General features: G+C 39.2%; 2 protein-coding genes across 9 annotated transcripts in view; one reads left to right on the top strand and one right to left on the bottom strand.

Moving 5' to 3' along the window:
• The window catches only part of dync1i1a (dynein cytoplasmic 1 intermediate chain 1a), a 51,265-nt gene extending 44,129 nt beyond the window's left edge, over positions 1 to 7,136 (bottom strand). For 2 of the 7 annotated variants that reach the window (XM_026299642.1, XM_026299639.1), the window contains exons 1-4: positions 4,204 to 4,336; positions 1,918 to 2,050; positions 1,514 to 1,628; positions 878 to 965 (exon numbers count right to left, since the gene is read on the bottom strand). In XM_026299642.1, coding sequence (XP_026155427.1) covers positions 878 to 965; positions 1,514 to 1,628; positions 1,918 to 2,050; positions 4,204 to 4,271 — 404 coding nt within the window. In that variant the 5' untranslated portion in view covers positions 4,272 to 4,336. Of the gene's footprint in view, positions 1 to 524; positions 531 to 877; positions 966 to 1,513; positions 1,629 to 1,917; positions 2,051 to 3,014; positions 3,941 to 4,203; positions 4,337 to 6,842 lie in introns of those variants that run through there. The other 5 variants (XM_026299641.1, XM_026299644.1, XM_026299640.1 and 2 more) reach the window with 5 other exon arrangements.
• pdk4 (pyruvate dehydrogenase kinase, isozyme 4) lies at positions 4,248 to 12,610 on the top strand. Of its 2 annotated transcripts, XM_026299647.2 has the most exons (11): positions 4,257 to 4,555; positions 5,037 to 5,178; positions 6,621 to 6,692; positions 7,629 to 7,813; positions 8,226 to 8,315; positions 8,563 to 8,640; positions 9,418 to 9,494; positions 9,588 to 9,686; positions 10,071 to 10,184; positions 10,525 to 10,638; positions 10,938 to 12,610. In XM_026299647.2, the coding sequence occupies exons 1-11, from the start codon at positions 4,438 to 4,440 to the stop codon at positions 11,064 to 11,066; spliced, it is 1,218 nt and encodes a 405-aa protein (XP_026155432.1). In that variant the 5' UTR covers positions 4,257 to 4,437; the 3' UTR covers positions 11,067 to 12,610. The 2 variants fall into 2 exon arrangements, 1 of the variants encoding a protein (XP_026155432.1); XR_003295225.2 differs by lacking the exons at positions 9,418 to 9,494; positions 9,588 to 9,686; positions 10,071 to 10,184; positions 10,525 to 10,638; positions 10,938 to 12,610 and having other exon boundaries at positions 4,248 to 4,555; positions 7,629 to 7,839; positions 8,563 to 8,580.
• The last annotated feature ends 118 nt before the right edge of the window (positions 12,611 to 12,728 follow it).

Here is a 12,728-nt window from a genome sequence, read left to right on the forward strand (position 1 = left end):
GACTTTAAAGGTAAATAGTTCTCTGGTGTCTTATGAATGCATGAGCACATAAATAAAGGCCTCAGTGGTATAAGTGTGACATTACCTATTACGCACTGTGGATGCACTCTACACAACAATGACAAAAGTGTAAAAGCTTACATGTTGTCAGCTGGGCATGAATCTGCTGCTTAACTTTGCTGCAAATGCATCATTAATGCTCATTAGGCTCCATATTTCAAACATCTGCCAATAACTGGCTCACTAAGGCTGCTTTCTGAATGTTTACCAATGCGCTGCTTACTTGAATACATTATATTTTTTCACCTACTTTGCAAAACAAAACAAAAAAAAAAAACTAAAACAAAAAAAAAAAAAAAAAAAAAACAAACTACAGACAAAATTTACACCAAACTTAATTTCTTTGGACTGGCTCAAATGCAACAAACAGCACAGCGGTCATCAAAACACCAGATGTCAACACAAATGACAGATAGCACAATTAAACCTAACAAGGTACCACCAACAGAGACACGCATTCTTACCTAAACCTGTTGTGCAATTGACAAGAAAGGAGACAGAATATATGTCAAACAGGAAAATGTGGCTAAAATATTCATAGCCAAAATCTCTAGGCCACATTTAGCTTTGAAATTAAAGACTGCGTGGCTCTACACGCAGTTGGTTACCTCTCAAAGTGCACGCCGAGTATGTGAAAATAAATAAAACCTTTTAGTGCCAAATCTAGTATCATCTCATGCTTCTCATCTTGTTCACCTGGGCATCTAGCATTTATTTTTTGTCAGCTTCTCAGTTTCAAAATTTCATAACCATAAAGAGTCACCAAAAGAGAGTTGAATAAAACACGTCTGAGCCTGAACGTTGCATCTTTGCCTACCTGCCTGCTGCTCCTCCATCAGCCGAGTCCTGGCTCCCTGTCTCACTCGGCGTGCTCACTGATTTGGAGGGGGAAACAGGGGTCGGGACTAAAAAAATGAAAATAGCACGAACCTACCATTAAAAGCTGCTCAAAAAAATTGGGATGAAAAGCAAAAAAAAAAAAAAAAAAGTTCAAATGAGTGATGAACAAATAAAATAAATGTTAAAAAGGAAAAGGAGGACATCAAAAGCATTTTTGAATCTGTATCTCATATTTATCATACTAAGCATAATTTAAGCTAATAGGCATAGAAGTCAGAGTGATCCAAATGTGAGGTGTTGAGAGTGTTGTTACAATTTCAGACCACTAGAGAACACTGCTTCCAAAAGCTCGCTGGAAGTGATTTGTGCACAAGTAAAAATAAATTCATTTTTGAGCAGCATACTACACATTTTAGGTCTGCTGTATGAGTAAAGTTTTACCATTAGAGGATTTTGCAGCAGTTATTTGCCAGTAATTAATGACATTTGGTGTAATTTTAGAACCATGTGCATATGTTTTACTGTACTGTAGGTTTTGTAATGGCAAAAAAAACATGTGTCACAACTACAAGAGAATGATTTTTGCTATTTTTGGAGTATGAATATTATGTACCAAGAGGAGGCTCCGGTGAGATGCCAATACTCTGTAGCAAGGCCTCAGTCTCCCTGCGTTTACGATCCAAATCTGAATCCTCTGGGGTCACCTCTGTCTTCTGCTGACTCTCTGTCTGCACAGGACACATAAAGGAATGTCACTTTACCTATAAGCTAAAGAAAATGTTTAGAGCTCACCCATCATGAGTTAAAGAACAAGTAAAAACATGCACATGCATGCACATATTGATCAAAAATTCCAACACCAACCTTCTGCACACACAAAGATGTTTGTACGCACGCATGGACACACACAACCTCAGCCTTTTATGTGTCACGGCCTGACAAAAAGCAATTGAACACACAAACAATACACACTAGAGTGCAATACTGTATGAGTGCCATTTCTGTGAATTTACTCACTTTTTTTCTTACCTCTTTCTTCTTCCTCTCCTCCTCCTTTCTCTTTTTCTCTTCCCTGATTTGGGCGAGGCGCTGCTTCTTGCGCTCAAGCTCTGCTTTTAGGTCACTTTTGTCTGACATGGTGTCTGCGGGGCTTCAAGTAAGAGGATCAAACAGGAATGAGCTACATACAACACAGACACAATATGCTGTGGTTTCATTTTAACATGATATAGTATAAAGCGGTATCAGTTTATCCAGAGAGCATAATTACTGCCTCAGAAAACCCAATGGGTGTGGCAGTTTTACATCCATAACCCTGCTGATGCATCAACCAACATGGACTTAATATTGGCAAAACATCTGTCAATATCAGGCCATACTGGGCAGAGAAGGCTTTCCACACTGCGTGATACTTGCCCCTATTCTTGTAGAACTAGTCCAGTCTATGTCAGCTATATTTAGGCTGCCACTTTTTCTGTTTAATGCCTTACAGACAATATGTATCACAACGTCCATTTAACGAGAGATTCCTGGGAAAGATTCAAACGCTTCATTTGTTTATTGCCACTAATCAACTTGAAAGAAAACAAAGTAGCAGCTTTATGGTTATGATCTTGTATCTGGCTAGTTGACAATGTGTTGTTGAAAGGTAGGCTATCTATTTATAGCAGCCTGCACCCTGACCAGTGATTTGCTGAGTATGGGGACAGAAAGAGCAAATAAATGAGGTTTAACCAGGTCTGCCAAACATATATGGCACAAATATAATGGGAAAACATCTACAGGTTTGTAGGCCGTGATGCCTTTTAACATTAAAAAAGGAAGACTTGATATATAAACAGTAACGATATGAGAAAATATATGGCACGTTGAAAAAAATACGCATACATAAACATATCAATGATATCTTCGTGTAACAGATAAACTGGGCACAAAAGAGTCTGTAGCTAACGTTAGCTATCCTAAGTCAGAAATTTATTAGCATTTATACTTACGTCAGTGCCTTTAAGGCCTAGACATAAATGTCATACTGACTGTTTCTAACGAACAGCTCACAAAGAGGGGACTATTTTATCGGAAATACCCGTAAATTGTAATTATTGTTTGGCTCATACCTTGTCCACTCGCACTAATGATGTGTCACCCGGCAAAGATGCTGTCTCACTGCTGCAGCCCGAAGAAAAATCAACACATCCTTCACCTAAAACACACTGTACCGGACACGCTGTTTAAACCCTTTCCTGTGGGGTTGATGACACTGGGAAAAACTGAGCGTTTCAGCGGTCGATGCCCAAAATACAAGATAAAACAGGTGCACCGCACGCCGATACATCCCTGGGAGAAGGATGATGTTGAGGAGGAGAGGAAATCCCACCTCCTTTAATATAAACCCTCATCCTCTCATGACTTTTACAACGCCGCCATCTTCTGCCAACTTGGAGAAATGCACTGGAGTAAACAAAACTAATAAATAAACTAATGTTGATACTTTCTTATGCGTTGCTGTACCGTAAGAGGTGGTCTGTTGTTTTTGAACAAGTAAAATGCGTAGAGAAAAGCTTTAGTATTTGTCATTTCTTAGCTAAAACGTGAATCGGCGGCCGTTGTGGTTAATTGAGTTGCAACGGCTGGTCCCAATGTGTCTCTAATGAAGACGGGTTCACGGTACAGAAATATCCGTTTGTTGCCAGACAAATCCCGGTAAACGTCCAAAATACCTAACGATAAAATAAACCCGTATTTTCGGTAATTCTTCGGTAGGGGATGCTAACGTTACAGTAAAAGACTGTGTTTACAAACAGTTTGGACCCCACACTGCAGAACTAGACCCGCCCACAGTCAAAGAAAACTGGGCGCTCATTGGTCGATACTGTCACCCTCACTTCTCTCCTTGGCCAATAACAGCGCACGTCGCTCTGTGACGAAGTTAGCCCGTCGGCTCTTAAGGGGGACGTTAAGAGAGATTTAACGGTAACTTAAGGTAATTTAAAGGTAGTTTATTTATAAGCTAATTTATATTATTGATAGATAATAAATAGAAGTTAATGTTAACGTGTGTTGCACGTCCCAGTTAAAGTAAAAAATGCTGTTTGAAAACATTTTTTTAAATGTATTCTGTTTGTGAAAACGCAAAAAGAGAGATCCTACTGGTTTATCAAAATCTAGACTACTCTTTAACATTACACTGCAATGCTTTGCCTTGGAAGTCTAACAATAAGCTTTGCACTAAGTAAATAAAATAGCACCTAAATAATAAATAAATCGGTCGCTCCATGTTGTAGGTTAAGTTTCCCTTAACGTTACCCTTTACTGACGAGTCGGAAGTTGCGAATCGGAAGCCCAAGATCGGGGTCTCTGCAGTTGGAGGTCATACGGCAGCCTCCGAGGATGCGAGTAAACTGCTCGGGAAGAACAATGATGGAGACCTCGATGTCAGCCTCCTTTTAACGAAGGCCGAATTTTAGTTCTTTTGGCCAAAAGTCGCTAAACTGGAAGGATATAAGCTACTGACTGTTGGGGTCTTAAAGGAGAGGGACAATGAGGTTCGCTCAGTTTCTGCTGAAAAACGGCTCGGTAGCTGGGATACCGACACAGGTCGAGAGGTTTTCTAAGTTTTCACCTTCTCCTTTGTCCATGAAGCAGTTCATTGACTTTGGTAAGTGTTGCGAACAGCAATGATTGTGTTGGAAAACGCACGTCACTTTATGTTTTTCCCACATTCGCATGGAAGTTGCGCAACTCGCATTAAATAATAGTGTTTGTGTGCGTTTCCAGCTGACTGTGCAGCATGCAGGTCATCCACAGACAACAGCAGCACGAACACAACACAAAGACACATTCTCAACAGAGATGCGTCTTACTGCATGTCTAACTACACAGTCAATCTGAAATAACAATTTTAAGCCTTTAAAAAAAATCTTGCAAACGAAAGAAAAAGATATGTTAGGCTACTGCTTACTCAGCAAAAAAAAAAACATAAAACATGGTAATCATGCAGACATTTTCACCATTTCACCTGTAGTGCTTGGAAAATGTTACTGTTGTATTTTGTTTTGTTTTGGCTGGATAGAGCCAAAGTTAAAAGCTTGCTCTTCATGCACGGACTCGGGGGGACTCTGTTCTTTATGTGACTGCAGGTTCAGCCAATGCATGTGAGAAGACTTCCTTTGTGTTCCTGCGGCAGGAGCTTCCTGTCAGACTGGCCAACATCATGAAAGAAATTGATTTCCTCCCAGACAAACTCCTCGGCACTCCATCCCTAAAGCTCCTCACCAGCTGGTAGGATGTCTAGACTCAACTGCATCTGTTTCTATAGAATATGTTGTGCCACAGTCGTTGCTACTCAACTCTCTAGTAATTACATCTTAGTTTTCCATCACCTCTTCCTGCACATCCTTATATGCATTTGCTTCCTTTAGTTTTGCTGAACTCAGCTTGTCACATGCTTTTCTAATGGGATGAAAACACTGCTGTGGATTTTATCTGAGATTAGACAGTCTGTTCTGTTTTTTAAAAATGCATCGGATTTCCACTTCCCTCGCCCAGCTGTCCTCTGTGCACACCCTGGCTAGATGCCATTTATCTGGGAACATGCTTTTTGGTTTTTGTTTGTCTTAGATAAGGCCAATGCACCGGCCAGCCTCATAGCCCCCGTTTCACATTGGTATATTATTTTTACACAACAAACCTCTACTTATACTGCACTTGTTGTATATATGCTATTTGATTTTGCACCATAAATTTTGAATTGAAAATAATGTATTCTGCTATGTACACACTAGTTTAACACCAGTAACACAACTCTCTGGTTAGAGCTAAAGAGTATGTGCATACTCCCATTAAAAGCTACACTATGTACATGGTGTAAAGAATGAAAGGCTGTAAACACTGAGGATGCATCCAAGTACATGTGTAGGAGAACTGATGAGTAAGTCTGTTCTAGGATTTCAGCTGTTAGTAGAATAGCTGCAATTATATTCATTTGTCCTGATGACGTACTATGAAACACTCCCTGGACACATATGAATGTCACATAGGGCCTATTGTATTCACGCCTTCTTTTGTTTACTTTACTTTCCGTTTTACATGTATATGGCAAAAATAAGTGTTGAACTACTACTCAGTTTGTTTTAAAACCACTAGAATCATAGTAAAACAAGTCATGTGAAGACATGTGGACCACAAAGCGTCTGCATTTGGCCATGCACCTCCTACTCTATGCTTTCTCTTCCCCAATACTGTACAGCCCAACAACTTGTTATTGTTGTCACTGAGGGGACAGGGGTGATGTGATGGTGTTTCCTGGCAAGCCTGTGAAACTTGCATAATAGTCTATTTCGAGATGTACATCTGTGGCTGAACGTCAGTTAAAGGGACAAACTCGTGAGGTAGAAAATATAGCCACACTGCTATTCACCTTTCACACAGTTTTTCTACAATGACGGCGAAGAGAGAGTGTGACTCAGTGAGCTCAGCACTTGGGTCTTCCTCATCAGCTGGTTTAGATAAAAAAGAAGATACAATTAACTAAAAGTGCAGCTTTGAAATGTTCTTTGACTAATTACACAGTTGTTTAAGTGGATAAGTATGTTCAAGGATATCTAGTATACAAAACACAAATAAATGTAATCACCAGATAAAGGTTTCTTGGCATTCTGATATAAATTACATGAGCTAGAGTTGAATTTTCTTTTTAAAAGAATCCTTTCTGTGTCTATCAGGTATTCACAGAGTTTATTAGAGCTTGTAGACTTTCTGGAAAAAGAGCCGGACGATAAAGATGTTCTTAGAAGGTAAGTAATACTGTTGTCAATCAATAATCAGCCAACTCCAACATCCATGCAACAGTCTTGTTATTATTTAACTCTCCCTTTCAAACTCAGTGCAAACTTTGGCTCACTCACATGGAAACAGCTGAGCTCACATCTTTCATATCCACATACCTTGTTGTACAGCCACTAAAGGCTCAGATGTTGAAGAAGAATTGCAGTATAGATCCAAAGGCCTCCAATAAGTTAATGGGCCATTGCTTCAACCAAATGCCGCATGTGCTACCACAGAGAGGAACCTCTCTACTCTGTTCAGTAACAGCAATAATTCCTTTTAATTCGGAGTAGTTAAGAGTAATCCATCTTGTTTATTGAGCAAATATTTCAATATTTGCTACATGGGTGTAGACCTTTTGTCAAGTACTATCTGTTAGAACTCGATTTTCTGCTTTGAATTACTGCTCAAAGTAGTATTAATTTAAATGGCACTCTTGCAGCCACTACTTGACACGCTAGTGCTGCAAACAGTAGATTTAGCTATTACCAATTACAGTTAGCTCCAGGGTACAATGAATAAAATAATCAATGAAGGACGATGTTTGTCTGATGTAAGTTTAGTCTTGTCAGAATACATTTATGGGACCTAGGAAAAGAAAGGAACACAATATGGGAATGCACTGACCAAGATGCCTTAAAGCTGATACTAGTACATCAAAAATTTGCAGGGATCCAATCTTATTACATATTTCTAACACTAGCTATAAGATAATGGTATTGCCTTAGTTGGCTATTGTTGCAACACAAAACTCATTTTGAAAATGATATAATAGTTTAAATTCCCATTTCAGTATAATAGGATAGAAATCAGCCAGATAACTTCAATGTTCATACAGATTTGTAGCTCTCCTGGTGGATTACCTGTCCCCACTAATCATCCTTCAATCCTGTCTTTGCTTTCAGCTTTACACAGACTCTGGTAAACATTCGTAACCGACACAACAACGTCGTGCCCACCATGGCTCAGGGTGTGGTGGAGTACAAGGAGGCCTTCGGCGTGGACCCCGTCACCAACCAGAACGTTCAGTACTTCCTGGACCGCTTCTACATGAGCCGCATCTCCACGCGCATGCTCATGAACCAGCACAGTCAGTATAGCACTCAGTGATTGACTGTGAGTTAATCAGCACAGTCGCCATCATTCACAGCTCATGTCATTAAATGCCACTTAATATGGCGATAGGATTTGAGAGCCAGGGAAGGGCCTCTGTCACAGATCTGATTAATTACCAAGTAGTGATCTCAGACATGTTTAAGAAACAACCATAGAAAAGTGCCAGATTGTCAACACCCAGTGCAGCACTCACATTATTAAAAGAACAAACATGTAATGAAAAAATGTGGTGTTAATTGTTCAGCTATTGTTTCCACTTTACACTATAAAGAACTTACTTTCCTTTATATTTACCTCATGCTTTACTAAATATGCACACATTTGTGGACTGTCTATACAGCGAGCCATTTTTAGCCACACACAGTGTTTGTTGTCCTGCCCTGCAGCATTAATCTTCGACGGCAGCGTGAACCCAGCCCATCCCAAACATATTGGCAGCATTGACCCCACCTGTGACGTTGTGGGAGTAGTAAAAGGTAATGAATGAGCTTCAATACTGATGTCTGTATATAGCTATACACACACACACACACACATACACGTACACATACACATACATTGGCTCTGTTATCTGCTTTCCACCTCTCACTGTTTGTCAGTCCATGACTGCCTGGTCATTGATTGTCAGATATTTTTAGACTCTGTTTTGTGAGTAGAATTTCTCATGGTGAAAAGAAAACAGCTGTCATGTATTTTATGTATTTTTTGTGTATTACTTTGCAGATGCCTATGAGACTTCTAAGATGCTGTGTGAGCAGTATTACCTAACATCTCCTGATATGGAGATCACAGAAGTCAATGGTAAGTTTTACAAAATAGCTATAATGTTTCTATTTGCAGATATTATTATTATCCTGTACTGTTTCTTTCTTGGTTCACCTGAATATTTTCTACTGCAGATAAGCCCTTTAGGAGGATACTATAGTTATACTAATGCACTTCAGAAATTCACCTGAGCCCTTTGAGGATAGTCTTTGTTGGTTTGTGTCTGTTTTCTGTCAGCTGGTCCTGCCAAAAACCAGATCAGCATTGGACATTCCTCAGTTTGTGCTATTAGGTTATCCAGATAAAATGACAACTCAAACAGACACAGGCCAGTTACACATTTAGCTTTCCAAAACTGTAATTTCACACCAACTATAGAAGAAAATAATCAATATACATTAATGCAATACTGAAGTAGATAGTTATGTTTCATATGTTTTTCAGTAGATAAATTCATCATTTCTGTTGCAGTATATGAGTCAATACATGTGCCAGCACTTTAAATATAAACTGTACATACTTGGCCACCATGTTCTTGGCAGATAAGCTCTACATAATATACATCTAAATGATGAACGGTGTTATTTTGCCTTGTTCTTTGCTTAATTTGGCAAAAGTGACCAATAATTTTCAACTGATGTTAGGAAAAAGTAACGTGTAATAATGTAAAACGCCTGGTTGCCTGTAAGGCATGTATTCAGAGCCTCTAGCTGCTCATTCACTGCTTTTGTTCTTAACCCCAGTGTCAGTTTTAACAGTTTTTCATCTGACCTGCAAATGTTTTACTTATGACCGATGTTCATTATTTTACAGCTAAAACCCCTGGCCAGCCCCTACATATTGTCTATGTGCCATCCCACCTCTACCATATGTTGTTTGAGCTCTTCAAGGTACAGCCCCCAACAAACCTGAACATCACCTACATTTTATTATCACCAAGCATCTGCCCACTCATTATATAATACACTTTGTATGTTTGTCAGAACGCTATGAGAGCTACAGTGGAGACACATGAGATAAGTCCAACACTGCCCCCGATCAAAGTGCGAGTTTCACTTGGCACTGAGGACCTCACTATCAAGGTAATGACAGCACAGAAAGTTAAGATAAACTTCAGCTTTTGTACCAAAGACACACCAGTGTTCTAAGTCAATATTGATAAAGTAGTAGATGTTGTAGTACATGTTGTACCATCAGCTACACTGTATGTGTACTGTAAGTACACATACAGTAATACTGGTGTACAACATGTAATGTAATACTGGTGTACTGTATGTACTATAAGTGTAAATCTTATTACCTCAGTGTGTACTATAACTAAAACTAAATGGGATGACTTGATATTGAAAGCATCACGCTGCTGAAAATGGAAAATAATAAAGAGATGAGTTCACTGGACCTGAGCCTGCTGGCAGAGCAATAAGAGGAATCTTGTGATTCTTAGTGTACCTCTCCTTTATTTTTAGATGTCTGATAGAGGAGGTGGAGTCCCTCTGAGGAAGATTGAACGTCTCTTCAGCTACATGTACTCCACGGCTCCCAGCCCAGTCCACACAGACAACTCTCGTAACGCCCCTCTGGTAAGACTGAAACCTGTTGTTACATTTTTATCGTTCTTGCACCAAATTATTTGGAAGTCATCAGTGCTGACGACTGTCTTGAAAGCTACAAGCCTACAAGGTTGTTTTTGTATTTTAAAGTTGTGATGCAGTTCAGTTAGATCTCACTGTGCTGTTTTTAAACTGGAGTCAAAGTGTTAAACTAAAATGTAATAATCCTCGCTGTAACTCTCACTAAACATGGACTCATACAAAGGAGCGTGGTTGCAAATTAGCTTATTACAAAGTGGAATGCAGTCTGCAACATTTCACTAGATTAAACTGTAACCACAAGAGAAACTCTATGTCTACCTTCCTACAGGCTGGTTTTGGTTATGGCCTGCCCATTTCCCGCCTGTATGCCAAGTATTTCCAGGGAGACCTGCAGCTCTACTCTATGGAGGGCTACGGCACCTCTGCTGTCATATACTTGAAGGTGAGAGCCTCAACACACACAATGTCAAAAAACTACTAGGAAAGCCTAGTAGGTGTAGCGTTCACATACAGATGCAGTGATGCAACTGATCTATGTCTTGTTGTAAGTTATAACTCACCACATGGTCTATGTTAGGACCATTGCTGTCTTCACTTAAACGGTATACAGAGCTTTCCTCAAGAACAGATGGAACTTTGTAGAAAACAAGACCTAACAAGTAGAACGTGACTCTCATTCATGCACAAGTCTGTGTCATTAGTATCCAGACTAAAAAGTTCCCTTCTGTGCTATATGCCCAGGCCTTGTCCTCAGAGTCAGTGGAGAGACTTCCTGTTTTCAACAAGTCAGCCTTGCGGCATTACCAGGCCAGCATGGAGGCTGACGACTGGTGCATGCCCAGCAAGGATCCCAAGAAGATGGGCAAGTAACGAGATGACTCACTGATGTTACACTGAGGGAGGAAGTTGAGGACACTTTAAAAGTGTTTGAGGAGAAGAATATTCTAAAGAACAGGGTCCAGGTAGGAAGAATTGGATAAACCTGTAATGTAAGCAGGAATGAAGTCTCCAAATGCTTTCAGCACGTTGCTGGACCTGGACTTGTGTACGTGGAATCTGGATTTTCCTCTCATCCAAGAGAGAAACCTAGAAGGTGAAAATTGCTCATTGTTGGTGTCAAGAATCAGATACATGCAGTGAAATAACTGAGCTGAACTATCACAGTCAGCATCCATACAATTTAACCCAGCAAAACCTCAACACATTTAATTTTATTATATGACAGTTAGAGGCTGCTCATGGCAATGGAACATGCACATTATTAATTTCCTTTTATTTTTGCTCATTACTCTCAGGCGTCCTAACTTTTTTTTTTTTTCCCCAAAATGTATCAGTTCAGAGTCTAAATGGGAAATGGTCTTCAGTGATTGTAGTTGCATTATCATGTGTCAGTGCCAAGAAAAACCCAGCCAATGCCAGCTCCAGTAACTCAAACAGAATGGGAACATGGGTAAGCATAAACACAAAGGGAGCAAAGTCTGTTTGAGTCAACACATCACCACTAAGAATAATGATTTTAAGTTGTTTTAATTTTTAGTGTAAAACAATAAGGCCTGAAGTGATTTGTATTCATTGTACACGTTTGTGCCATTTCTTTGTCTTTTAGATTGTTACAGTAGCTCTGTTTTACCAAACTGAATCCTTATCATAGAAGACTGAATGTCAGTACACTACCTACTTTGTGTTTCATCATTAAGCAATGGAAACGGATGATATTATTTTGAGGAAGCGTTATTGCCAGTGAGAAAAATTATTACAGCTGTTTTGGCTTGTTTGTTGATGTTGAGTTTCTAAGTGCAAAATGAGAAGCGGGATTGTTAAAAGGAAGGACATCAGCAAATTTGAAGTTAATATGTTGAACTGTGAATAACTGAAAGTTAAATGTAAAAGTTAACCTTGACCTTCAAAGTAATTTTCCCGTGTTGAAATTGATTTGACCTTAATCGTAGTAGAAACCAAAAAAAAAAAAAAAAAAACCAAAAAACTTTTTTTTAAGAAAGTTTTCTGTGTTTTCTGAAAAAAAAGTGTTGAGAAATACACAGTTTGTCCCTGCACGTTAAATGTAATTTCATCACAAGCGTTTTATAATGATGCACGTGTTATATTTAAGGTTTTTGCTTTTGATGGTTTAAGGTGGAGGTGTGAAATTTTAAATGTACTGAAGAACCACTTCCCGGTGTATGACATACTGTACTGTAAGCCATGGTACTCACATTAGTATTAATGTTTGCCGTATTTGATACACTGAGTTTAGTGTGCTGAGCACATGGGAACAACAGATGCTTAGACAGTGCCATATTTAAGCTGCATTGATCTAACAGGGATGATCTTAATTTTTATACACTGCCCTTTTCCACTCAGTTGTTGTCTAACTAATTGTTTTAAGGACTAACATTAAAATCTTGATCTTGTTATATCAATTTCAGTTTCATTATTTGTGAACTAATCAACATGTTTTGGTCACTTTTGTCCTGTGCAAAGATCCCTCTCGAAGGCCAGTGGTTACTGTACTGAAGTTTGTTGTTCACCACT

Source organism: Mastacembelus armatus, chromosome 11 (assembly GCF_900324485.2).
Source record: "Mastacembelus armatus chromosome 11, fMasArm1.2, whole genome shotgun sequence".
NCBI classification, from domain to species: Eukaryota; Metazoa; Chordata; class Actinopteri; order Synbranchiformes; family Mastacembelidae; genus Mastacembelus; species Mastacembelus armatus.

Excerpts from the sequence above, each read along its gene's own strand:
- pdk4 (XM_026299647.2), top strand. The coding sequence starts at position 4,438 with ATGAGGTTCGCTCAGTTTCTGCTGAAAAACGGCTCGGTAGCTGGGATA. Across the intron at positions 8,316-8,562 it reads CGTTGTGGGAGTAGTAAAAG|ATGCCTATGAGACTTCTAAG; the intron begins GTAATGAATGAG and ends ATTACTTTGCAG. Across the intron at positions 10,185-10,524 it reads ACTCTCGTAACGCCCCTCTG|GCTGGTTTTGGTTATGGCCT; the intron begins GTAAGACTGAAA and ends ACCTTCCTACAG.